This window comes from Daphnia carinata, chromosome 9 (assembly GCF_022539665.2).
Source record: "Daphnia carinata strain CSIRO-1 chromosome 9, CSIRO_AGI_Dcar_HiC_V3, whole genome shotgun sequence".
In the NCBI taxonomy this organism is placed as follows: domain Eukaryota; kingdom Metazoa; phylum Arthropoda; class Branchiopoda; order Diplostraca; family Daphniidae; genus Daphnia; species Daphnia carinata.
Window position 1 is genome coordinate 8,907,302 of NC_081339.1, and position 23,434 is coordinate 8,930,735.

The following is a 23,434-nucleotide window of genomic DNA, read 5'->3' on the forward strand; positions in this document are numbered from 1 at the left end:
CGTAGATTGGGGCGAGGTAGAGACGGTCGCGATAAAAACCACTCGGCGTAGGACGGGGGGAGGGACCTTTCCCTTTCTTGATAACGTGAATCGTAGTAACTTTGGCGATCACGATAACGAGAGTGTTCTAAAAATTCTCTTTCCTGCTCCCTATTTGAAAAATTTACGGCACGTGGATCAAACCAATCGTTTCTATGCCTATCTCTGTAATTTCCAGGTGCCGACATCCTTACTCTGTAAGAGCTAAAATAAGTCTGAAGAGAGGGGGCGTATCCAGGCATTAGGAAAGGAATAGGTGTTCCTTTGTTTTTGTTTTTTTTTTTGGTTTTTTTTTTCTTTAAAGAACTAAATAAATGGGTCTACACCTTTAGGGTCTAACGAAATGGCATTTCGCAGCACAATTCGGAATTTGCTGAAAGGGTCGTAATTTGTTTTATATCAAAATATTTCTAGTATATAGTCATATACGATTTCTCTAGCATCGGCAAGATACATGAACAAGTTAACACGAAACTCATAGAAAAATCACAAAAGAGCGAGACCACTGAAATACGACAACCCAGGATCCTCTTGGTGATCCAAGAAGGAAGTATTAGTATACTCATTTGCTGTGTCTTACACGCCAAAAAAATACAATACCTTTCTGTCCCTAAACTATCATGGTGTCGTTGCCACACGGATATAATGCTGACATAACGAATTTTCTCAGGAAACGGATAAAAAAGGCATCTTTTTGGACAATAAAAATTTTATTTAGACAAAAAAACGGAGTCCGTCAAAATAAAAAAAATTAACAAGAACACTTTTAACAGAGTAAAATTCAAAATTATCAGAAATCATCGAATTTTCTCATTTTCGTTAGTCCACAGTTGAAAAGCCAGCGTCGTCATCATGAATGATAGCCGCCTAATAACCAGAGCACCCACCAATCTCTTTCAGAAAGAAACCTACTGATCAAGCTCGATGTAGTTAAGCTGATTCGCACTTGACAGTTTCTGTCATCTCAGTCTTCTCCGAAATGACAGATTGGTTATCGGTCACTGCTTTCTTCTCTTCCACGATGCACATCCAAGGGAACATTTGCTTGAGGCACTGTAAAAAAAAATTTTTTAAATTTGATGAGGAAAATAGTTTAATGAAATCGAACTGTACCTCTCGGTATTTAGGATGGGAAATGGCATAAATGAGTGGATTGTAGGCGCAAGATGTTTTAGCCAAAATTACTGGAATGGCAGATACCAACGGAGTAATCTTTGAAACGTCACCAAATGTGCCCAAGATGCAGATAACGGTAAAAGGAGTCCATGCGGTCAACCACATCGAGACGTTCATGATGGAAACCTTGGCAATGCGGATCTCGGCAGACACCTGCTGCTGGTCGTTGTTGCTGCGAAGAGAAGCAACATTCATCTTCTTGGCTTGCGCACGCAGTTCTTCTTCGTGCTTAAAAACAGCATGGACGATGAAGTAATAACAGCCAGCAATGACAATGATTGGCAGAATGTAGTTTGCAATGGTGGCTGCCATAATATGGGTTTTGTTATTCATATTTTGAGAGACATAGTCATACGAACATCTGTTTATTTGTGGTGAGAAAAAGAACTAAATGTTATATGAATATAGCCACGCTTACAGATCAAAATACTCACGTTCCCATGATGCCGTCCATGGCGTACGCACCCCAGCCGATCAGTGGGCAGATGGACCAGCCCAAAGCCCAGATCCAGCTCATGGTGATGATGGTGACAGCGCGGTCTAAATTTCGTTAAGGAAGTGTATCGATTATTTTTAAGGTAATTCTTCTATATAAGAATAATTTTAGTAATTTTTTGAGAAAAATCATACTGAAAGTAAGTGGAGTCCCACTGAATCCCTTCACAATCACATTATAGCGATCGTAAGAGATCATGGTCAATGTGAAAATCTGGTTGTACCCGAAGCAAGCCCCTATTTACAGAAGTCAACAGACGATTAATAGTTAACATCGTATCAAACCATTCAGCGCGTAAAATTATTAATTCGCGGCACACCAAGAAAAGCATGGATTTGGCAGCCCATTTCTCCAAAGCGCCATGGTCCGCCGAGGAAGAAATTGTAGACGCATTCCGGGAAGAGAGCAAGCATCAACAGGAAGTCTGAGACAGCCAAATTCATCACCAAGAGGTTCGCGGGGCTTCGAAGAGCTGGGAAACGGCTGAAGATTTTCAGAACGACAGCGTTCCCGGCAACGGCGCAAGTACCGACGATCAAGTACAGTAAACCCAAAAAGTAATACCAAGCCGGGTGCAGAGCCTTGTAGGAGTGCCAGTGAGGGTGAAGAAAGCTGCGGATATCCTCCGGAGCGTAGGCATAGAGAGTGAAGGTATCGGGCAAAGCCCACGGATCGAAAGCCTGCTTCTGGGCCATAGCCACCACAGCATCACCAGTCAAATTCGCCATTTTTCTAACGGAAAAAAACATCCATTTTTGTCAATTAGTACAACAAATGAAAATTATGGTATATTCAAAATGATGTTTTACCTGGAAAAGAGATTTTGTTTTCAAAGAAGACAAAAGAATCTAGCACAGAAAGAATTGTCAAAGGAAATGACTTTGTAAAGATTGAGGGCTGACAAGCAGAAGAAGCGACCTCGAAAGCAAGAGCTTACAGACTGACGCTATGAATTGAACAGATGAAACGGTCGTTTATATACAGAATTTTCACACGGAAATCAATGTCTTGGCGATGACGTCCTCAAGAAACTTTATTGAATTAGGACTTGTCTAAGCTGTTTACTAGGACAGAAACCATACAAATTGTTTGTGGTTTTTACCCTGATGTTTGTATACAAAAACGATAACGAATAATCATGGCACAATACTCACCCACTAAAATATCACGGTACATTCTTTTAAAGCAAAATTTTATCAAACCATTTACCCTATTTTGAAAAAAACGCAAAAAGTCGGCAAAAATTGCCTTAGAACGTCGTAGTATTTGACCGATACTTTTCGATTTTGGTTCCATGTATAATCATGCTGTTGCATTATTTTTTTTGCACATAGCTTTTTTTTAAAACTGTAATTGATTCGTACGCCATTGGTTATCAAGAATACATCTAACAAACGAGTTAAGCATACGAATCGTCAAACTCTTTCCAATGGATGTTTCTATATTTAGCATTTCAACGGATTTTTAAGAAATGCAAATTGCAAAGACAACGTCCAAAACATAAACTATCGCTACCATAATTCAAATCAAAGTTTTCCTAAGGAATCATTGATGCTTTTCGTCAAGCTACCGTCTAATGTTTTAATATCAACCTTTTTTTAGTAAAGCTATGATGTTGGAGATATATTTACTGCTCCTTCCATTGTTTCAGTTTTAGATCCCTTATTCATCCCCATGATAAGTTCAAAAAGAACCGAATGTCTCTCATATTTCTTCGATTAAACGTAGCTTCGCGTTTAATGAAAACCATATTCAATGCCATCTTGCTGTTCATTTTTCAAGTCAACTATCTTACAGAATATTAGCGTATGCTGAGTTGCGAAATCTCGTCATTCCGCTTAGTAATTCTCGAGTTTTCTCATCATTAAATCCTCAAGGAATATACTTTAATATAATCATTCAAATGGAAAAATTTACATAGTAAGGCATCATTAGACATCAGATCTAAAACATCACGATAATATATCATATCATAATAGCAAACCGATATTAAATCAACTCAAACGCCTGAAAAGCTTTTGTCTACATTGGATTGCCCCCCCCCCCCCCTGACTAAAGGTAAAAGTAAGACAGTCGCTTTCATCATTACTGTGTGTGAGACGGTAAACTACAAATAAAAGTGTACAAAGTTAAAAGTTCCACAAAGTGAAAAACAAAACAGGCAGTGCAAGAGAGACCCCTCCTGCTTTTCAGATGGCAACGTGGGAACGATTACAATAGTTATGGCATGGGTATTTCAAATTTTTCAAGCTTATTTTCCTTGCCCAAGCACATTTAGAAATAGATTCATTTCTTTTGACGAGAGGATTTTTGAAAAATTATGCAAAAGTCTGTAGTAAAACGTTAGGGCAACATGGAGGGTAGTTTTGATACTGTCCATTCGTTATAGTTTTTTTTAATCGAAATAATGCAGGAGAGGCTTTTCTTCAAATGTTTATAGGTAGGCCTACTTCCAAATAACAGCGGAAAAACCTTTCATCACAACCACCTCTACTGATCGCCTAAATCCTGCTGAAAAAAAACAAGCACACACTTTCTTTTTTCATTAACTATCGGCCTGTCATGCCACATCTAATTCCACGCGTAAGGAAGAAGCAGTTTTCATCATTAATGTCACAACCCGCTGATACCACACGCTCACGAAGCCATCAGAAAACCCATCAGGAAAACCATGAAAAAAAAAATCCAGGCTAATGCCCTGTCTGTGCACTACGTGCTCGCCAATATCCCGATTATCAAACACGGTACTATTGTTCAATTGTCGAATCAACCACCAAGGGCGGGGGAAATTCCAACTAAAAATTCTTACTTGGCTCAAAACAGGTTATTCAAGTTGGAAATGCACCTCATTCAAAAAAAATTAAAACTGGTACAAGGTATGGTAGAGACACCACAAGACAGCGGGCCCCTGATTTAGCCATCTGTGAGGGAAAACGGAATTTTCGCGGCGATCTGCAGAGGTCCCTGAGAGCCCATATTACATTGTGTAGATCATTCATGCATTCTTCCTAGAAAAATAAGGTATTTAAAAAAAAACGAAGTCTTCTGCCGTCGTCTACGTTCAAAGTTGCCTACAGCCAAATATATTGCACGCCCATCCAGCATGAATCCTTCTCATTTGAAGCCGACAAAAATTGTTGCTGTCCATCTTTCATGAAATATTGCAGTGGGTGTTTAAAAAAATCGCCGAGCGTGAAACCTACCTTCAGTGTTTTTGTAAAAAAAACCTAGCAATGTGTCACATATGGATTGCAATTCACGAGTATTTCGATGACTTTGCTTTACCGCGTCCAAACTGAAAAAAAAAACGAAGACAAACAAGGGTACCATGAAAAAGTCAGTATATTGCCGGAGAAACGAGAGGCGACCCATTTGATTTTGCGAAAAATGATGCGCAGCCCATAAATGCATGTGTTGGTTAGTTAAGTGTTATAATACTTGATTCAGCGGGAAGTGACTCTTTTAGAGCTCATGGTAGAACAAGAAAACGAGGTGTAGTAGTCTATCCAAGAAGTGTAACAGCTATTGCAAATGTCAAGAGGAAACGCTAAAAAACTTGGTATCAAACATTTTGTACGTTGCAAATTTTCAAAATATATATAAATTTGGTATGCACTTCAAGAGATACAGCACATGTTTCCTTATTAATCCCACACACTTTGATAGAGACAAAAACAGCATACAGTGAAACGTGTTCCAATGAAACCTAAGAAATTGTTACTTTCCGATGTCAACGATTCAATCACGCCTGCTGAAAAGGCGTAGAGTAAAGGTCGGTAGTTATTCTGGTTATAACAGATTTCATAGATGAACAAGCCATGGCCAACAGCGGAATTCGTCGTTGGTTTACGGTGACAGTTTCAGCGATTGACAGTTGATCGTTTTTCGGTTAATTTTGTATGGAGCACACCTTTTTATGAAACGGTCATCTTGAATGCAGATGGAACGTGGCGTTTGTGAATTGGTGAGTACTTTCGATAGAGGCAGTATTATATAGTTTTTCACATCCTTATGATGCTTTGAATTAAAAGCCTTTTATGTGTCCGTATGTCTCTAGAGATGAGAGAATCACGTAAGCCATCCACAGGGCCACGAGAAAGATGGCTGAAGCGTAACGAGTTCCAAGAGGTCCTCCTAACTCTCCACGGCCACACGCAGCCGAGCATCTGCGTAAAGAAATTGTGTAAAATTTTTCCTTCTTTTTTCCAAAGAGAAAAATTAGCGGGAGGAATGGAAGCATGGCCTCACCTCCTTATTACGAGTAGCGCTAACGACAGAACGGCAGTGATAGTAAAAATGGTGATTGAAAATCCAAGACTTCCGGCTTCCACCTTAAATTCGGCTCCCTAAATTATTTGCAGAATGGGAACTTTGTTATCTATCCGTATTTTATTGAATTTAAATTATTTTTTTTTTCTTTTAATTTCTAGTTCGTTACCTTTGAAGCATGGTATATGCTTGCGATCAGCCAAGGTAATCCAAGGCCAAGAAACACGTTGACGGAATTACTTCCGGTAACATTTCCAATAGCGTTATCGGCATATTTCTCATTCATTGCAGCAGCCCGACTTGCAAAAAGATCCGGAAGAGATGTTCCCAGTGCAACAAAAGTGATAGCTGCCCAATGTAGGAATCAATCAGCCAATTTATTCAAATAAATCAGTTTCATCTTTCTTTCTGAACTGTTGTAACGAGAACCACAACATACCGGTGACGGCGTCATCAAGTCCAACGAGACATCCGAAAATGCTGGCCAGGTCTCCAACGATTGCTGTGAGGGCGCCAATGACAGCCAACGAAACAAAGAACGACAGCCAGCCGCCCCAAATTCCCGCTGGCGGAACTAACGCAAATATCAGCTACGATAAAAAAGATGATTAATTCTTCTTCTGGTTGTGCTGGTTGATATTTTGAAACATTCAAACCTTCCATCCAAAAGTCAAGAAGTGCATAACGTAGTCCGACGTAGTGGCATTCTCAATATCGCCTCCGTTTACATTCATAGCCTATATTGATTATGAAGTATTATACGATTATGTCTTATATTAGCTTCAATATAAGGCTAAGTAATAATGTCATTACATCCTTTATCTGGCTGGTCCAAGTATTGTGGTGCACTTCCAACGAGTCCACGTTAGCTGTAGTCATATCCGCTAGACGATTCAATACCGAGTTGAATTCTGTGATACAAAAGAGGGTGTAATAGAAGCATAAATTTTTTTTTGAGCAAGCTACTTGCAAGAACTATGAGAAATGCTAACCTTCATCGTTCGTGATAGTAACGGCCAACTTCGTGATAGATCCTAGAACAGCTCCACCAGTAGGATCGGTTAATTCTACCTCGAAGCATTCGTCTTTGTCCGGTAACATGTCATTCGAAATTGGAATTTCGATAACACGTTTCATCTAATCAAAATAAACCGGTAATGTCGCAGTCTAATCATCCCTTTTTGTTATGTTGCATCGGTTTTCGGACACTGGAGGTTATGAGCGTTTTTGGCTACAGTGCTTAAATGACGTACGTACCTCAGCATGCTTAAACACCAGTTTGCCTTCACCTCCGATGTAGCCCTTACCACTGATGGCGTTTTTGTCTGTGTGAAAGAATAAGTGAACGTCACGGCTTTATATTGCTAATTTTTTTTTTCTTTACAAATTGATTGAATCCAGATTCAATCAATTTGTAAGAAGATGTTCAAATGACTCACCAATAGTACGCCAGTGGACACTCACTTCGCCGTCAGCACCATTTTTACGCAGCACAGGTATTTGAGCTACACCCACAGATTCTTTAACTAAAATGCCTCGTTCTTCAAAAGTAATGGTACCAGGATCTATTACAATAAATGAGAGAATAAACGTTTGCGTTACGCTCTTTGTACAGAGAAAAACCACCAGCGTTGTGGTGTATGATGGGTTTTTCTTTTGTTTGTTGACTGACCATCATCGTTTAGAACAGTAACTTCCATGATGGAAATGCGTCCTAGCGCTACATCCTGCTGCTTCGACGTTCTGGTCCCAGTTAAGCTTAGTTTCAAATAGAACTGCTCGTCCGGTTCGTATTGAGTATCATCCAAGATCTCCACCATTACCTGCGTCAGCAAATAGGCATATTATTACAATGTTTTTTCACTGTAGAAAAAAGAAGCAGTAGTTAACAATTAAATACTTGGTATTCCAACTTACCTGTTTCTCAACTTCGTTGGCCTCGAAAACAACCATTTGATTGAGAGCAACGAAATCTTCTCCTCCCACAGCACTACCATCAATGGTTTCGACTCTGAAATAAAAATAATGAAAAGGCGTAAACATTTAGATATTTTTTTTTGCGTCACATTTTACATCATAAAGTTGTTAGAGAGTAACGACCGAAAGCTATTACCTGACAGACACGGAGTTATCCGTTTTGCCGTGGCGCACGATTGTGATGGGAAATCTGCCGACGCTTTCGGGCACTGTAAAAAAAAAATAAAATGAACCATTTCGCCATATAAAAAGATGGAACGAAAACACGTTTTTCGTGAGCTACAGCCGGTACATGCTTCACTTTATTTTTATTATAATTGTTTTTTTGTTTTTTAAGTTATATGATTGATGGTACGTGCATTTATAAGGGTCTTACCTGCACAGGCAATTGCATGGAATTCGATGGTTGCTTTGTTCTTCGGGGTGGTCTCGATCAACGGGCCAAGGCTGTCAGCATCCGGGTGCTCATTGATGGCATCATAAACCTTCGTTACCACCAAACAAAAGAAAGGCATAAGAAAAATGATGAAATGAAAAGAAATGTGTCAAAAAATATATCATCCCAAATGGGTTGCGCTTCGTGGCTCTAAAGCCCTTGGCTCAATTCAACATCGAAACCAAAGTGAATGAACTCACATAACACAAGCAAAAATTATAACAAATACGGCAGCATTTCCAAAATTAGCAAAACAGTCACTTAAATCATAAACAGGCAAAATCTATAGGCTACTAAGAACTGAATTGTGCGAATCCATGCCGACGTGTGTGAATGAAAGTTATAATTATTGTAAGCTCATAGAAATCAGCCGACGATTCCAATGAGATGAGGAAATCGTTATTTTAACCTGTTTCGCCAAAACTTGAGATGCGTCTAACTCCCGATCGCATGGCACAATATATTTTTAGTAAAAAAAAAAATAATAGCAAACGTTAGAATTTTACTTTTTTTTCAAATAGCACATATTAGGCTTCCACATAACGACATTTGCAACGTCGTCGAATTCTTTAAGAAAAGGAAAGAGTTTGCACTAAGTCAGTAATCGATAAAGAAAACCTTTCTGTGCAGAACGTGGTCATCCAGTAATATGAACAGCACGTTAAGTTAATGTGATTTTTCCGATTTCTATTGGATCACACTACAGCATTTTGAAAAGCTTCACGAAAATATATATATATACATTAACGGAAGGGAAGTCTGTTGGTTGCATTTTAAAGAAACGCTTTCGCCTTCATCGGTTGAGCCTATCTTGTCACTAATCCACCAAAATAACACTCTTAACACGCAAGAGAATTAAACTGAAAATAACATGTTTTCTTGTCATCATCTAACATGCAACGAGCAGCTTTGTGGGAAACACACGAAACAATCGTTCTTCTTTTTTTTTTCTCTTGAATTTCCGAAGATTCAAGCTGTGTCACACTATAAACATGCAAATGAACTCCTGGTAGTAACACAGTACCTTCAACGTATTTTGATCCTTTTGTGTACGCTTCGTTTAGCGTCGCGTTTGCATTTCAGGGAAAAGACAAACCAATGGAAAGTATGTATGCTTGTTGACCAATGCAAACAACAAATTATGCAGTTTACAGATCGTATGGATATGTGAAAGACAATATCGGTGTATACGGTGCTTGCCAAGCACGCTATACATATATACCCGTCAAGTTGGTGTTTACAGCTTACTTAGGCAACGAAAGTTCTCGCATGACGTTTTTTTTTCAAACTTTAACAGAACGAGTTCGTTCAAACTAGTATCTTTAAATTGCTGATTGACGTTAAACATTGGAAAACGAAGGGTTCCCGTTGCTTAATAAAGCTATTATTTATGTGAATAAGTTTAGATATACCTCTTTGAGTTTGATGCTAAGTTGGGGCTGAACTTTCTTGCTGCCGGAGAAAACACGAGTTGCTCCAATTCGGTACCAGGCTCGCGAATGCTCCTTGCTCGTGATAAGCCTGAAGTTTTTTGCACAAATCGAAATTTGGTATCAATCGTTGTTTCTTTTTCATTAATCTACCTAAAACAAGAAAAATCAAACTTACTTGTATGCGGCCAATTTAGCGGCGTCTTCTCCAGTGAGACCCATACGTGTAGCTTGTCGGACCCATTTGGCTAACTCGTTGGGATCAACCTGTCCATCTTTGGTGAGAGTGAGTCCTTCCACCATGGCTTCCACTGTGTTTACACGCAGGACACGACGCGTCAAGTAAGGCGATGGATCATGTCACGCAACGCATGCATTTCAGGGTGGCACACCATTGTATCGGGGTTTTATATAATAGGTGAGCAGCGGGTGTTTATGCACCCCATAGTAGGAAAACCATCGATCACGGGCGAAATCACGAAGAATAAACAGCGCCTTGCATGTGTCGCGAACGAATGGGATGGAGTACCCATGACGAACGACATGAAGGGTTGGGGCGAGAGAAATATTGTACCGAACACGAAGAGAGTTGAGGTGTTTCCGCAGCCACACAGTCGTCATTCAATAAGATACAGTTCGGATGTGGGGCAAGAATCAAACAGAAAGAAAAAAAAAGAAGAAAAACAAAAAGAAAACAAGGTGAATATCATGTCCCATAAGTGTGCATAATAGAGGTCATTCCAAAAGTTGTTTTTGCATTCTCATTATGCCAACCAATCATTTGCTGATCGGCCATAATGTAAAACAACCTCGCCTTATCTTAGATATAGATACAAACGAAATGTGCAGCAAGCCGAAAAAAATAGGTTAAACGAAATGGTGCAGAGCATTCGCAAGACAAACGCTTTTAAGTAAAAAGTTGGTTTAAAAAATAACAATAGAGCTGCTTTTGTTTTACGATTAAGATTGTTAAACACGTGAGGAACAGATTTTGCAACAGCTGCTATCGCACTCAACAACAGCACCAAGGAATATTCCGATCATCCAAAAGTGAAAGACGGTGCGTTTGAAACCGAAAACATTAAGTAAAAGCGACGGAATCACAGATTACGAAATAATCAATTGAATTTTTTTTTTGTGGAAATAGAAGTCAAAAGCATCAAACCTGCTCGACCAACCCCCCAAAAAATTACGCGATTTTTGCGGAAAGGGAGCCGGCAACATCGAATGCCTGACACAGAAGCTGGCCGTGTTATATACTGATGCCGTCAGTGAAGTTATACGTAATGCGTATATAGCGCCAGAACGAGATAAGTGGGCCAAGTTGGAATCACAGAACGAACTTACACTCACCCGGCTGGATGGAACCAAGCTCGATTTGCTTGCCGTTTGCGGTCGCGGCGCTTACGCGTGACTTATTCCACGGGAATCCTTTGTCGGCCAGATACGCCAGGTAGACCAAGATGGGGAATAGTAGGAAAGTGACGACTGCCTCCCAAATTTCAACCTAATGAGGAAGACAAACGAATGGTAGGAAAATGTGATAGAGTTGAATGCAATATCGGCTGGGTGTACCACATTTTTACTGACGCCCATCAAGACGAAGATTAACCAGAGGTAAGCCAATATGCTGAAAACGGCAGTGATTGCGAAGACTCGTAGTCCTTCATTTGAACAAATAATCAATGAAATCAAATCATAAATAAAATAAATAGACTGTTTTTTGGTTGATTTGTAAGATTGCCAGCAGTAACAGGACGCATGAGAAATGGCAGGTTAACCTTTGATTTGGCGTGATTCGACACCAGGAATAGCAGCAACGCAGACCGCGCTAATACCCATCAAATTGAAGGCAGCTGAACCAACAATTGTGCCTGGTCCCAACGAACCGGATTCAAAGTTGTTCCCAACAATCTCTATTATATAAAAAAATAGAATTCATGTATAGGATTAGAATATGTAGATCATGAATACAAAATGTGCAATCATACCTATGATAGACAGGAGGATTTCGGGTGCCGAGGAGCCTAGGGCCATTAGCGTCAAATTGGCCACTGTGTCGTTCCAGATGCGCACCTCAATTACTTCGGGTTCCTGAGAATCACCTCTCGACAGATACACCTACTTGTGCGCATCCATTTTTATGAAGTGATTCCGTAAAAGATGGCGTGATGTAAGGAGAAAGACATGAGTACTACTCACTTTACGGGTTGTGGAAGTGATTTTCTCGATGGCGCCCATAAAGATGTCGGCGATGATGGCCACGCCCATGAAGCAGTACAGCAAGCCAAATAAGTAGAGAAACGCTCGCACCTCGATCGACCACGTAAACTCGCTGATCAGCGGTAAGATCAACGCATGCGAGCAGGTATAGTCATCCAACGTCCCATTGTTTGGCGTCATTTTTTCTCAGAAAGCACTACCTTCAAAATATTCATAAGTGAAAATATTTTTTAAAAAACATACATTCAAACAACCTAACGCCAATTATTTTATTATTAAGGCATGACCAACATAAGCTTCAGTGTTGGTTGTAAAACAAAAATGCCGTTAAGCGGTCTTCGTTTAAGTATGGTTTGACCATGAAAAACTCGTTCCCGTAAAATACCCCGCGTCTCATTGATAACAAACTTTTTTATCCCGCGGGACACGTGATGATGATATTCGGGTGTTTTACAGCGTAACCGTAACCTTACGTGTTTCACAGGAAGGGAGAAAAAAAAATATGATGGAAGAGTTTCAACGGAATGTAAAAAGTCCGACGATGGAGTGTTTTGCTTTCAAGTTGCCAGGTGCGCGAGAACCCAGCACTAGGAACGCAGAGCTAATACAAGGCCATAGAACGAACGTCCCCGCGTACATCAGGTGCTATTTTCCGTCCTCGTGTGACGATGTTATTTTTCGTCTTCCCTTTTTTTTCTTTTTCTTTTTTTTTTTAGATTTCAGGGCCAAAGTTTTTTGGAATAGAAAGGGCGGTAGAGAAACGAACTAGCAATCAGTAGGCAAGGCAACCATCTGTACCGGCGTCATGCCAGATGCCGTCAGATTTCCATATTAAGCCTCTATATGTATATACGGTGTATACAATGCTGAATGGGTATCCTTTACTACTAATCGATGTGAATCCGAGTACAATTGAACTGGCTAGGTCTGAAAATACCGATGGTCTACTTTGAAATAAAAACTTCTGTACATCTCCATGGATACTGTGGCCTCGTCATGATTAATAATGAACGTCTACTTTCGATCCCTGCCGTCACTACTGGCCGGCGGAGAGGTGATGTCATGTCTCAACACGAACATCCTTCACCGCAGCACAGACTATTTCATTGTATTATTCGCACACCAAAGACGAGGTCTGTGCTAGGTGCAAACCTGGCGTGAAATTTTGAAAACAAAAACAAAACAAAAAATGAAGAGGAAAAAAAAGGAACTAGAAAATGGGTGTTTCTGCATGACAGCGGCTTTTCTCACGCTCAAAACAGGAAAAAAAAAGTCGATGCCAAGTTATTAACAAATGCCATCGTGTGACAGTAACCACTCTTCCAGATTGGGTCGAAGAATGAAAGCATTTCAAATTTTTCTCGAACAGCAACCACTTTCAATTTGGCTTGTCGCTTAGACGTGTGATGCGAAACAGAATGGAACCAACAAATCCATGTGTTGCCTACCGTTCGTCGCATTAATGGGCTCCATTTCCTTTAAAAGCACAACTATTTTTGTTTTAATGATCGATTTCAGAGGAAAAATGGCTTCACACACACAAAACAAACGTTCGCTTTTAAATTAGTTTTTTATCCTGGTTTTCACATAGCAAAAAAAAAAAAAACAGAAAAAAAACAAGCGTCGTGTGGGAAAGGTTGCCGCTGACTGTTCGAGCAAAGAAAAACAGTGTGAGGGCGTTACCAACGTCCAATTGATTTCACAAAACAACCGTTACTATTTTGTTATTGTCAATTCGATTTTCCCTAATTCTGCGTTCGTCGGCCAACTAAAAAAAAGACGGGGAAAGAGATAGGGCGGCTTTTACCTGCTGGTCGAAATGAGTGAGGCTGCAGCAGGTTGAAACGAGTTGGTTGGGAGGGCAGCGAGAAAAGATTAGGCAACAACGGAACGACTCGGCGTTCGCAACCAGACTGCTGTTCGCTCTGTCGTGGCTGCTACACCAATTCCCGAGGGGGCTGGCAAATATGAACCGAGTCTCAACACGTTTCTTCGCTCGCCGGATGTTCAAATGAAATGTACTACATTGGCCATTTTAACTCTGATTCAAACTTAAACAACGAGATATCGATTTCTTGAATGCTAACTGTCTCAGAACCTGTTTCACGGCGGCGGCGATTTTTTTAACTTACGACGTTTCATTTTCAAGGTTAAAAAAAAAGATTGGGGGTTAATTCATCTTATAGTTTCAACAATTTGTTATTTGAGGTTTACGATATTTGTGTTAGTTTTCTGTATTTGGAGTCCCCGTCCATATAAGAATGGCGACTTGTTCTTGCGACTCAGCACCACAACAGCAGCTACGAGGAAAAAAGAAATGCCATCAAAATATCAGATGCCCTGCGGGATAGTGTGAACTTTCCCGTTCGCCCGTGCGTTTCAGACTTCTGCATGATATGGGGAGAGGGAGGGGAACGAAGGTAGAAATAAAATAGAAAACGAGTTTTGTACGGTCAGGTGACCATGCTGTGTAGGTGGTGAAGTAATAAAAACGTCTGTGTGCCGCGTGGACGCTTCTGCACTTGCCAAGTATTTTTTGATTCGGCCTTACCGTTAAGACTACTAGATACGACATAGAAACCAATCAATAGTTAAAATACGATGATCCTGCTGTTCTTTTGCTTAGTTCTGCTGTTCAGAAAACTTGTGTCGTGTTTACCTCTTTTGTCATTGTCTCTTGTCGATAGCTTTGAACCCAAGGCTCATAAATCGAACCAGCGTTGCCTTTGTCTAAATGCTACATGCTTTCCAAGTTGCAGTCCTGCATGTACGTCATTTCGATTCACCATTAGTTTCTTATCTCTACAACCGAATTTAATTACTAGTTCTGTTAGTTTGCAATTCTAAATAGCTGAGATTTATCAACAGAATAACAAAAAAATTTTAAACCTACGATGCTGTCGCGTGTGGGCGTCGTGCAGCGCCTCACTCAAGGACACGGCCACAAAAGACTGAACGTGAATCATCATTGAGGCCTATTCTTCCACCTTGCCTGCAGCTAATCCGACTCGGTTGCTTTTTGTTCTCTTCGTCAAGCGCCTCATCCGCCGCGTGTGCATTCCATTGGAGCGTATGTAATGGCACATTTCGTGTATGCCGTGTGCGAGAGGAGTGGCAATCCTTTCTCCAGGCATTCACTGTTCTCAAGAGAAGAAAAAAACCAAACGAAACAAAACAAAACATAAAACTCTCTAAACTATAAGTACATCAATCAAGATGGTTAGATCAATTCAAGAGTGCAAAATAGCTAGTAGACAATAACGTTCGTACGATAAACAAAATGGAACAAACGATCACGTGGTCGAGTTAGCGATGATGGTCTTCAGTTCATGTTTGTATTTTTCCCTTGAAAGACTGACAAAGTTAGCGTGGCCTCGCGCAACAAGGGAAACGTGCAAGTTCTCGCTTGGTTTCTCATGCCACACCACGCGATGCATTTCTTTTTTTTTTTTTTTTTTTTTTTTTTATTCTGCCTCTATCAAGCCTTGTTTCCGACCAAACGACCTGGTTGGCTTTATATAGCGTTTATAGAGAGTAGGGGGCTTCTATAGGCTTTCTAAGCAGCGTGGTATGGAAACCGCTGCTAACATCTGAAACATCCGTGCCGATTGAATGGACAACCAGCGACTGGAAGCTATAAAGGACATGATGATCGGGACGATGCACTTATTTAGACAAGCTGTTGCGGCAGCAAGCTACAATAATACAGTAAAACGGATACGGTATGGTCCCGACTGTTAACGCGACATTGTCTTGTCCGCGCAGTAGTATCTACAAAAGTGAACCTAACATGGGAGTCAAGTAGCTATGGAAGATGTCAGCATAGAACTGAATCAAGGGAAAAAAAATAGTTTTGTTCGTCTTGGGCTTTTAAAATGTTTGATATGATGCGCTAACTTTCCTTGTTTAAACTTTTTCTGGGTGTAGGGGTAACGTTAACGCACACGCGGCTCACACCGTTCGTGAGTTTGATGGAGGCAATAGGGCCTACAAGGATTTGCTGACATTAAAGCAACTTCTTCTGGGTTTGGCCTTGGTTCCCCCGTAACCGCCCACTTGTAACAAAAAGAAATTACGTACGGTTATTTCGCCTGCGGCTGCGCCTTTTTCACCTTGGAAGAAAATGGGCACGAATCCATTCACATTATATAGTTGTCGTTCGAGATTCTAAGAAAGAACTAACATCTTCAAATGGCTCGAATAAGTAAAAACTTAAAGAAATATTGAAAAAAAAAACAAGCAAGGGGGTCGAGTAAATTTTATGCCATTAGTTCCACTGAATTCCGTTTTGTTCTCCGATTGATTCGGATTCCTTGCATTTATTTGTTTGTGGCCCTATAAGAACGACATTGCTTGGATTAATTTGTACTGCTTAGTTTTCGACAATACTTCGAAGCGGCCTTTCAGATGATTTTTGAAAAATATCATATAATCATATCATATCATATAAATAAATAAAAAATGAAACAGCTCACTGAGGATTTCCGTCTAAGTAATTTTGGTTGCGAAATATCCGAAAATTCTATGAGCGCGTTTCCTTACGTAGGCTTCAAACATGACGGAATGTGAACTTTATCGTTAATTCAATTCTGTTTCCCGATGTGTGTTCGTGACGACAGACAGGATATGAGTAATATGACCCCTCTTGCCTATTTTCGTGGGGGAGGTTACACGAACGTTAATCATACAAGCATTTCATTTATGTAATAATTTTGTTGTATTAAATTGACGTTGCGTTCGTATTAGCCCTTTAAAAATGATTCGTTTAAAATTGGTTTATGATTGTGAATGGAATCGTATGATGTGGGGGCTGGCCGATTTTTGCCATAGTTCTAGAAACATGATGATAAAAATAATCACTTTCATATTACGGCCTAGGAATCAGCAACCGAACCCTTTAGCTGTAATCGGAGTACTCCCCCCTGTCCTCGAGAAAAAAAAACAATCGGAAAAAATCGGGGGTGTTTGTCATCGGGTTGGGACCCTGAAAACCCCGATACCCTTTTTTAAACAGTGTTAATGATGCTACTCAAAACTGCATTGACCTATTAAGGAATAAAGAATACCCTTTTCTCCAATGTTGTGAGAGAGGGAAGATTTTGATTTTTTGGTCGGGGCTGTTTGTGTTATGCAATGGAATGCATTAGTTTCCGATTGTGTCCTGCGAGGTTTCAATCGGTGGGTTTAACCGATGTGCAACCCGATTACAGCTATTGATCGATGACATGAACATAATTTATCTTCTGGTTGTCCCTATCACGATTCAACGCCATCAAAGATGTTTTTTTAACGCGGGGCCCCATTTAATCCCGTTTATGTGCCACTTTTAAGGATGGTACTGGCGAATTTTGAAGTGACCCCCGGAGTCCCTGCCCCACTGGAGAAATATCCGCAATATCCCCTGAGTTTGCCGGCGATCGTTCTATTTTTCGGGGGTCGGATGGGGCCCCCGATCACAGCCAACCTGGGCCAGGCCCCAAATTCTATCTCTTTGCTCCCGAGCTTACCTACAACTGGCAACATTGCAGAACATTGGCATGTTTTCCGTAACACGAATGAGTCTGTTTTCTTTACTTAATAAAGATACCGATGTTAAGGCGAAATTAGCTTCAATGTCATCAACTCGAATTTTGTGTAGAAGGCCAATACCTCAAAAAAAGCGTCACACGAAAGCTGTTGTGGAGCCATAAAATTTTTTTTCCCGTGCCATTATTTGAAGTATCCAGAATACAAATACCAGGGAACTATGTATGCAATTATGTAAACATGAAATGTCTTACCTGTTTACATGATTTGAAAGCTTTTGAATCCTTCAACAACACCTACCTGGAAAGTAATTATTAATATATTATAAATTTTTTTCTGCCTACTAATGAAATGAATGCTTAACCTGCGTTCAAAGCCAAATCCATTCAGAGCCACCTGTTGTCATCTGTGAGGATAAAAATAAGAAAAAGAAGTCCCAATTACCCCAAAGTTATACTTGCATCACATTTCTCTGTCTAGTTTCAAAAAACAAGAGATGGATTGCTTAACTGAGTGCATGATTCCATTTGTTAGACACTCACATGAGTTTCACGTAAGCCTAAGCAGTACACAAAGTTTTAGTTCATGCTTATAAATTACGATTGCCTATTTAGATCCGACTAGAACCAGACAGGTAATTGATTGGCACAAGTGGCCACTATAACCGTTTGGGTGAAGATTATACCAGAACACTGCACTGCCTTTCCGAAGCCAAAGAGATTAATTGAATTTTGGAAAAACTGTTGCCCCCCCTTGCCTCAACATAACCCATTTACGGTAATTAAAAACATTAACTAGTAATCCAATCGAAATCTTGATGGTGTGTTAAATTTCGGTTATTCGATTAATCAATTATCCCTTGGTTTTTTTTTTTTTACGTATCCGCCTTTTTACGATACGTGACCATCTCTTCATTATTTTCCAAACATCATATTTGGTATCAAGGCGATTAGTAGTCGGTTCATTTTCATATGTTAAATTTTTCTACACTACCTTGCATGATGCTTTACCAAATCTGTTTGGATGAGCATTTACTACTTAACATAAGTTTAGGCGACTAAAAGTATTTTTCCAAGATTCTTTGGAACCACAACGACAAGCTGCGTAAAGTGTCTCATCTATATAGGTAAAGGGGGGGGGAAATGCTACGTCTTTGTCCGTTTAGTTGTTTAAATCGGATTTCTTCATTTTAATTCAGTCCAACCTCCTATTAATATGAATCTTGCAAACCTTACTTCCCCGCCGGTTGCAACAGTTTTACCTTCAGCATGTTTTACTTAAGAAGAATCTGAGGTATTTTTCCATAAATAGTAATCTTTTATTTCTTTCTTTATTCCTCTAGATTTTCCCGTGTAGCTAATTCCGCTGCTCTACTTGCAGTCTAGGAACATCAGCCGTCCATCCAAGAATCAGGTATGCTACCCTTTTTATATTTACCCTAAACCAAGCCTGTTTGTTGCTTAAAATTTATTTAACCGTAGCCCACGAGAGAAGTGATTTGAGCGTAGAGTTCTTCTACTTTACACTATTTCGAATTTTACCTTTTCAAATGTTCTAACGAATTTTATAATAAGCCGTAGCTTCTCACAGAATAACACAAATTAGTAGAAATCAAAAGGAACCATTTGTTTTTCAAGTATTTTATTGACGGTAATTACGAGAGACTGAAATTGAAACTACAAGTGATTGGTATTAAAGCATAAAGAATGATGACCCTGTTTCACTTAGACAACGGCAAGCTTGAAAACTTGATGTGTTTGCACAATTTTACGCAAAAAAATTGCAGCTTTTGGATTTCATATTCATTTGCGATTCATTTGTTCAAGGCCGCCCGACCACTTGACAACACTCAGGTCACTATCCCCGAAGTCAGACTTGCCGCGATCGCGATCAAAAATTGATCGCCGATCCGATCTTTGAGAAAGATCGGAGATCCCAAAAAATTGATCGCGATCCGATCATTTTTAGCGATCAAACTTTTCGCCATCTAGCTGTAGATTTTGCAGTCGCATGGTTCTCTTTCACCATTATTTTTGCGAACGCCAATTGAGGGAAACTGTTTAGTGATCACCCTCAATGGCCGTCACTGACTGTCGCTGTGACAGCCAATGCAACATTCGTTAAACAGTGTGAATTTTAAGCGCTAGATGTCGCACAAAAATGATCGGTAGAAATGATCGGCAAAAATTGATCGCCGATCCGATCTTTTGCAGTTTGATCGGATCGCCCGATCCGATCAAACTCAAAAGATCGGATCGGAGATCGAGATCGGAAAATTGATCGGCGCGTCAAGTCTGCCCGAAGTAATACAAATATATTCAATTTGCAGCGACTGCAACTTTGAATATATTTAAAGGCCGCCCTACAGGCGTCGAGAAAAGTCGCACTGTCATGTTCCAAAAAAAACAAACAAGCTGCATAGTTAAGAGGCACGCCGTGTCATCGAAGTAAAAATTCTGTGTTTGGCGATGCATTGCGATAAGTTTTTTTCCGATTACTAGCATGGCGGGTGAATCTCAAACGCCATCTATATTTGATCACTGTTGTATTCATGCGATAGCTTATGTGTAACTTAAATTTTCATTTCTTGACTTGTATAAAAGTAGCTTTGCCGATTGACAGGCAATTTGTTCCTGGCAACACAAATTTGTTTAGCTTAGACATACATTGAATCGGCTCGTTCCAGGTTGTACAGCTCATTTTATTAATGATTTTTTTACCGAAGTTCGTTTCTATTTTTACCTTGATTTGTTTGATGTCCATCGTTTTTCCATCTAACAGTACCATCCGCGTACCTTTGCTCGCTTGCTCAACTTCTCTTGTTTGGCTTGTATTTCCGCTAGCTTAAGCTCAGGCGTAAGACGGAGGCAAGCAGAAAATAAAGGTTCGAGGTTAGGACGACGAACCTTTGCTCTCTTGCGTCGCTTCCGTTTTCTACTTGAATTTTCGGCGAGCTTCTTTTCAGGCACAAATTTGAGACTCCGTCGACTCGTAGAATCCGCGTCGCTGGTAACAAGTAGCATGTAAATTAGAAAGGTTTTTCAATACAAGTAAGGCAATAAAAGCACAATTTATCCGTAAACCATCACAGAGATACGAGAATGCTCAAATTTCAATGAGTTTTAGATTGACGCACACACACTGGTAATGGAACAAATTTATGGTATGTGCCACCACATAGTGTCTTCTTTATCGAAAGCTGTGCTTGACTATTGAGTTCCTGTTTTCGATCCAAAGAAACGCGATCAAGCTGATGTCGTGCCGAAAATAGAATTGTAACTGCATGCCGATGAAATTTTGAAAGTGACGCGAAACGATGTGTTAGGCTGTATTCGTTAGTGGCTTCGCCAGCGGAAGATTGATCTGCAAATGGCTTTGGCTTTTCTAATCTTCTCCTTCCTTCTGGCTTTCCTGATTAGTACATCCTCGGCTTTTTCCTTTTTCTTTACTTCCTCAGTAAAGCGCTTGTATTGCTCTTCTATCTTGGGGCGAACGGCGGCCAGAGCCTCTGTTGCTGCATCCAGCTCGGAAAGTGCTGAACCCGCCCAGAATCCCAACTGTATTCTGGCTTCTATCAGTTTATATCTGTTCGTCTGTTGAGCGAAACGCTTTTCAGCTTCGAGCTGCTCACTGTATGATGAAAACATTTTCTGATACTTCGCTGGGTTCTCCTCTTTCAAACGTTGCAATGCCTCGAGTTCAGCAATTAGTTTTTTGAGCTCGTCGTTCTCGCTCTCAAGTTCTTGTATTTTGTCATCTATCTCTTTACCACGACGATGGGGCAACCCGGTTTGACTGTCAATGCCATCAACACGGCCGCCAACCATCAGAGAGTGCAACTTAGGTGTTTCAAATTTTCGTTTCCTCATCTTGGCAAGGCTGTTTAGCTCTTCGTCTTTTCTTTCCCTTGGAAGCATTTTGATAGAATCCGAAGTGGCCGTCGCATTCGATAGGAGTGGTTTTACTGTTTCCAGTGCCCGTTCAGCTTGTGTTATGGCATCTTGTAATATGTCGATTACATCGTTACACATGGATATTTCATCTCTGTATGATTCTGTGGCTATTGCCATAACGCGAAGAGAATCCATTTTCCGTTCGTGGTTCCAAGAATCGAAATCGATCTGATCCTTCAATGGTTCCAATTCTGACAGCTGGCTTTTATGATCTGCATTTTCTCGTTTTAGTTCTTATATCCCGCGAGGTTCGCTAGTAACTGGTGAAGAGGATGAATTGATCTCTGGGCTACGTTCATTAAAAGGTAAGCTCTTCCACCACATACTCTTTGTGCTGTCATCATTATGCAGAAATTTGAACACTTGCTCTCTTGGAACTTCTAGGATCCCCTCTGGTTTTCTTATCGGCGGCGTTGTTAATGTGGGACAAAAGTATCTGCCACAAGTATGTTCATGGTGTAATCCATCAGTATCCGATAGGCATTCGCTGTACACCTCAGGCGTCTCGTCCACGGTTTCTACCATCGTTATCTGCTGCGTTTCAGTGGCATCGGTTGTACCCGCAGATACGTGTTCTCTATCGTAGGCATTTTCCATTGATGAAGACGCTCCTGGAATTTCAGTCAAGACAGCAGATAGAGTTCCCACCACTTCTCTCTGGGTTACGGCTTCGTTGGTTAGCAGATTGCTGTTCCACACTTCAGCCACGTCAGATGTCGGTGACGCAGTTTCTGGTAGTCTGCGTGAGTTTTCTGGTTTATTTGCTGGTTTTGCTTTTCTTGCTGTTTCTGGTGTAAAAGGAAGTTTGCGCCATTCATCGTAGATTACCTCTCCAATCACCATTAAGCCAATTCCCGTAGGAGTCAGCCAAATGAGCGAATATAATATATAGAGCGACACTGTTAAAATAGAGGAAATGATTTCGTAAAACAGCACGTCCATTTTGGCGTATTTATGGGGAATTCGCTGATATTGGATTTCGGCGAGCTGGAGGACGTCTATACACAATTTTCGCCTGCAATAGCGAAAGTACAAGAGCACCCAGCTGGCTTATTTCCCGGGAAATAAAATTTGTAGATTACTGTGATATTGGACAATGTGGTTATTTTGGATTGGGAGTAATTTATTCACGTAGTTCAATAGACGTTTACAAACAGTTATGTAACATTTTCATTTTTGCCGATTGTTGTATCCACAGGAATTGAAATGCCGCATTGGATTTAAAGGTGTTTGGTTGCCATGGTAACCAGTTCCGTCCATATCCGATTTAATATGAGGATGTTCATTAGTACAACAATTAGTACACATCTAATGGCATCGACCCTCACTTTCTCTATTTCCCGAAGACGGATACTTCAAAAAACGTTTCGACAAGCTTATTTTGTGACAAAAACCTTTTGCCTGCATGCCATTATGTGGAAATCTCCAGAGCAAACAAGTATCACAGCGGCGCTGTATACAAACATGGTAGCAGAAAATATCTTCCCTACTTACATGATTCGAAGCTTTTGAATCCTTCACTAACACCGATCTGGAAGGCACATATATCTATAGTTAATATAGAATATATATATAAAATATACATCTCGCTTCAAGCTCAATACATGTAAAACCATGTGACATTAACCTCGTGTTAACGAATTTAGAAACGATATTTCTTTAGATAACGATTCACTATTTTTAAACATTGCATCGTCACTGGCTGTGGCTTGACAGTCGACACAAAGTGAGGATGGAAAAACCCATGTTTTGAAAAATAACACTGGACGATAAATGACATAATGACCCGAAATGGGGTGAAACTGACAACATTGTCACGAGCCGCAATAATTCCCGCTTGCTCCGCTCAATTGCCAATACGCCGTCTTTTGTTTGGACTTTTTTTCGCTTTCTTAAGGAAATCCATGGT

At 40.3% G+C, this 23,434-nt stretch overlaps 3 protein-coding genes across 6 annotated transcripts in view; all 3 read right to left on the reverse strand.

Annotated features, from left to right (window-relative positions):
- Positions 1–730: 730 nt before the first annotated feature.
- Positions 731–17,876, reverse strand: LOC130685725 (compound eye opsin BCRH2-like). Its single transcript, XM_057509048.2, has 6 exons — positions 17,869–17,876; positions 2,031–2,443; positions 1,846–1,947; positions 1,650–1,755; positions 1,153–1,576; positions 731–1,092 (listed from the first exon to the last, which is right to left on the reverse strand). The coding sequence occupies exons 2-6, from the start codon at positions 2,437–2,439 to the stop codon at positions 970–972; spliced, it is 1,164 nt and encodes a 387-aa protein (XP_057365031.1). The 5' UTR covers positions 2,440–2,443; positions 17,869–17,876; the 3' UTR covers positions 731–969.
- LOC130685721 (sodium/calcium exchanger 3-like) lies at positions 5,036–13,969 on the reverse strand. Of its 4 annotated transcripts, none has more exons than XM_057509044.1 (21): positions 13,956–13,969; positions 12,026–12,242; positions 11,815–11,944; positions 11,605–11,739; positions 11,399–11,487; positions 11,171–11,330; positions 10,002–10,134; positions 9,806–9,914; positions 8,334–8,442; positions 8,094–8,166; positions 7,898–7,991; positions 7,653–7,803; positions 7,420–7,545; positions 7,238–7,305; positions 6,973–7,117; positions 6,794–6,891; positions 6,637–6,717; positions 6,420–6,570; positions 6,150–6,328; positions 5,960–6,057; positions 5,036–5,877 (listed from the first exon to the last, which is right to left on the reverse strand). In XM_057509044.1, exons 2-21 carry the CDS (start codon positions 12,224–12,226, stop codon positions 5,736–5,738), a joined length of 2,472 nt encoding a protein of 823 aa, XP_057365027.1. In that variant the 5' UTR covers positions 12,227–12,242; positions 13,956–13,969; the 3' UTR covers positions 5,036–5,735. The 4 variants fall into 4 exon arrangements, with proteins under 4 accessions (XP_057365027.1, XP_057365026.1, XP_057365028.1 ...); XM_057509043.1 differs by lacking the exon at positions 13,956–13,969 and adding an exon at positions 13,854–13,951 and having other exon boundaries at positions 12,026–12,246; XM_057509045.1 differs by lacking the exon at positions 13,956–13,969 and having other exon boundaries at positions 11,177–11,330; positions 12,026–12,246.
- An 80-nt stretch (positions 17,877–17,956) lies between the features above and the next one.
- The window catches only part of LOC130685729 (lipid droplet-associated hydrolase-like), a 91,156-nt gene continuing 85,678 nt past the window's right edge, over positions 17,957–23,434 (reverse strand). Inside the window, exon 5 of the mRNA XM_059496999.1 lies at positions 17,957–17,968. The gene's annotated coding sequence lies outside the window, so the exon portion shown is untranslated. The remainder of the gene's footprint in view (positions 17,969–23,434) is intronic.

What these genes read in the sequence shown, in the direction of transcription:
- LOC130685725 (XM_057509048.2), bottom strand. Translation starts at nt 2,439, where the DNA reads ATGGCGAATTTGACTGGTGATGCTGTGGTGGCTATGGCCCAGAAGCAG. An exon ending in CCAAATCCATGCTTTTCTTG is followed by an intron (nt 1,948 to 2,030) that starts GTGTGCCGCGAA and finishes TTCTGTAAATAG; the next exon opens with GGGCTTGCTTCGGGTACAAC. An exon ending in ATGGACGGCATCATGGGAAC is followed by an intron (nt 1,577 to 1,649) that starts GTGAGTATTTTG and finishes ACAAATAAACAG; the next exon opens with ATGTTCGTATGACTATGTCT.
- LOC130685721 (XM_057509044.1), bottom strand. Translation starts at nt 12,226, where the DNA reads ATGACGCCAAACAATGGGACGTTGGATGACTATACCTGCTCGCATGCG. An exon ending in CCATGCAATTGCCTGTGCAG is followed by an intron (nt 8,167 to 8,333) that starts GTAAGACCCTTA and finishes TTTTTTTTACAG; the next exon opens with TGCCCGAAAGCGTCGGCAGA. An exon ending in GCATATACCATGCTTCAAAG is followed by an intron (nt 6,058 to 6,149) that starts GTAACGAACTAG and finishes CAAATAATTTAG; the next exon opens with GGAGCCGAATTTAAGGTGGA.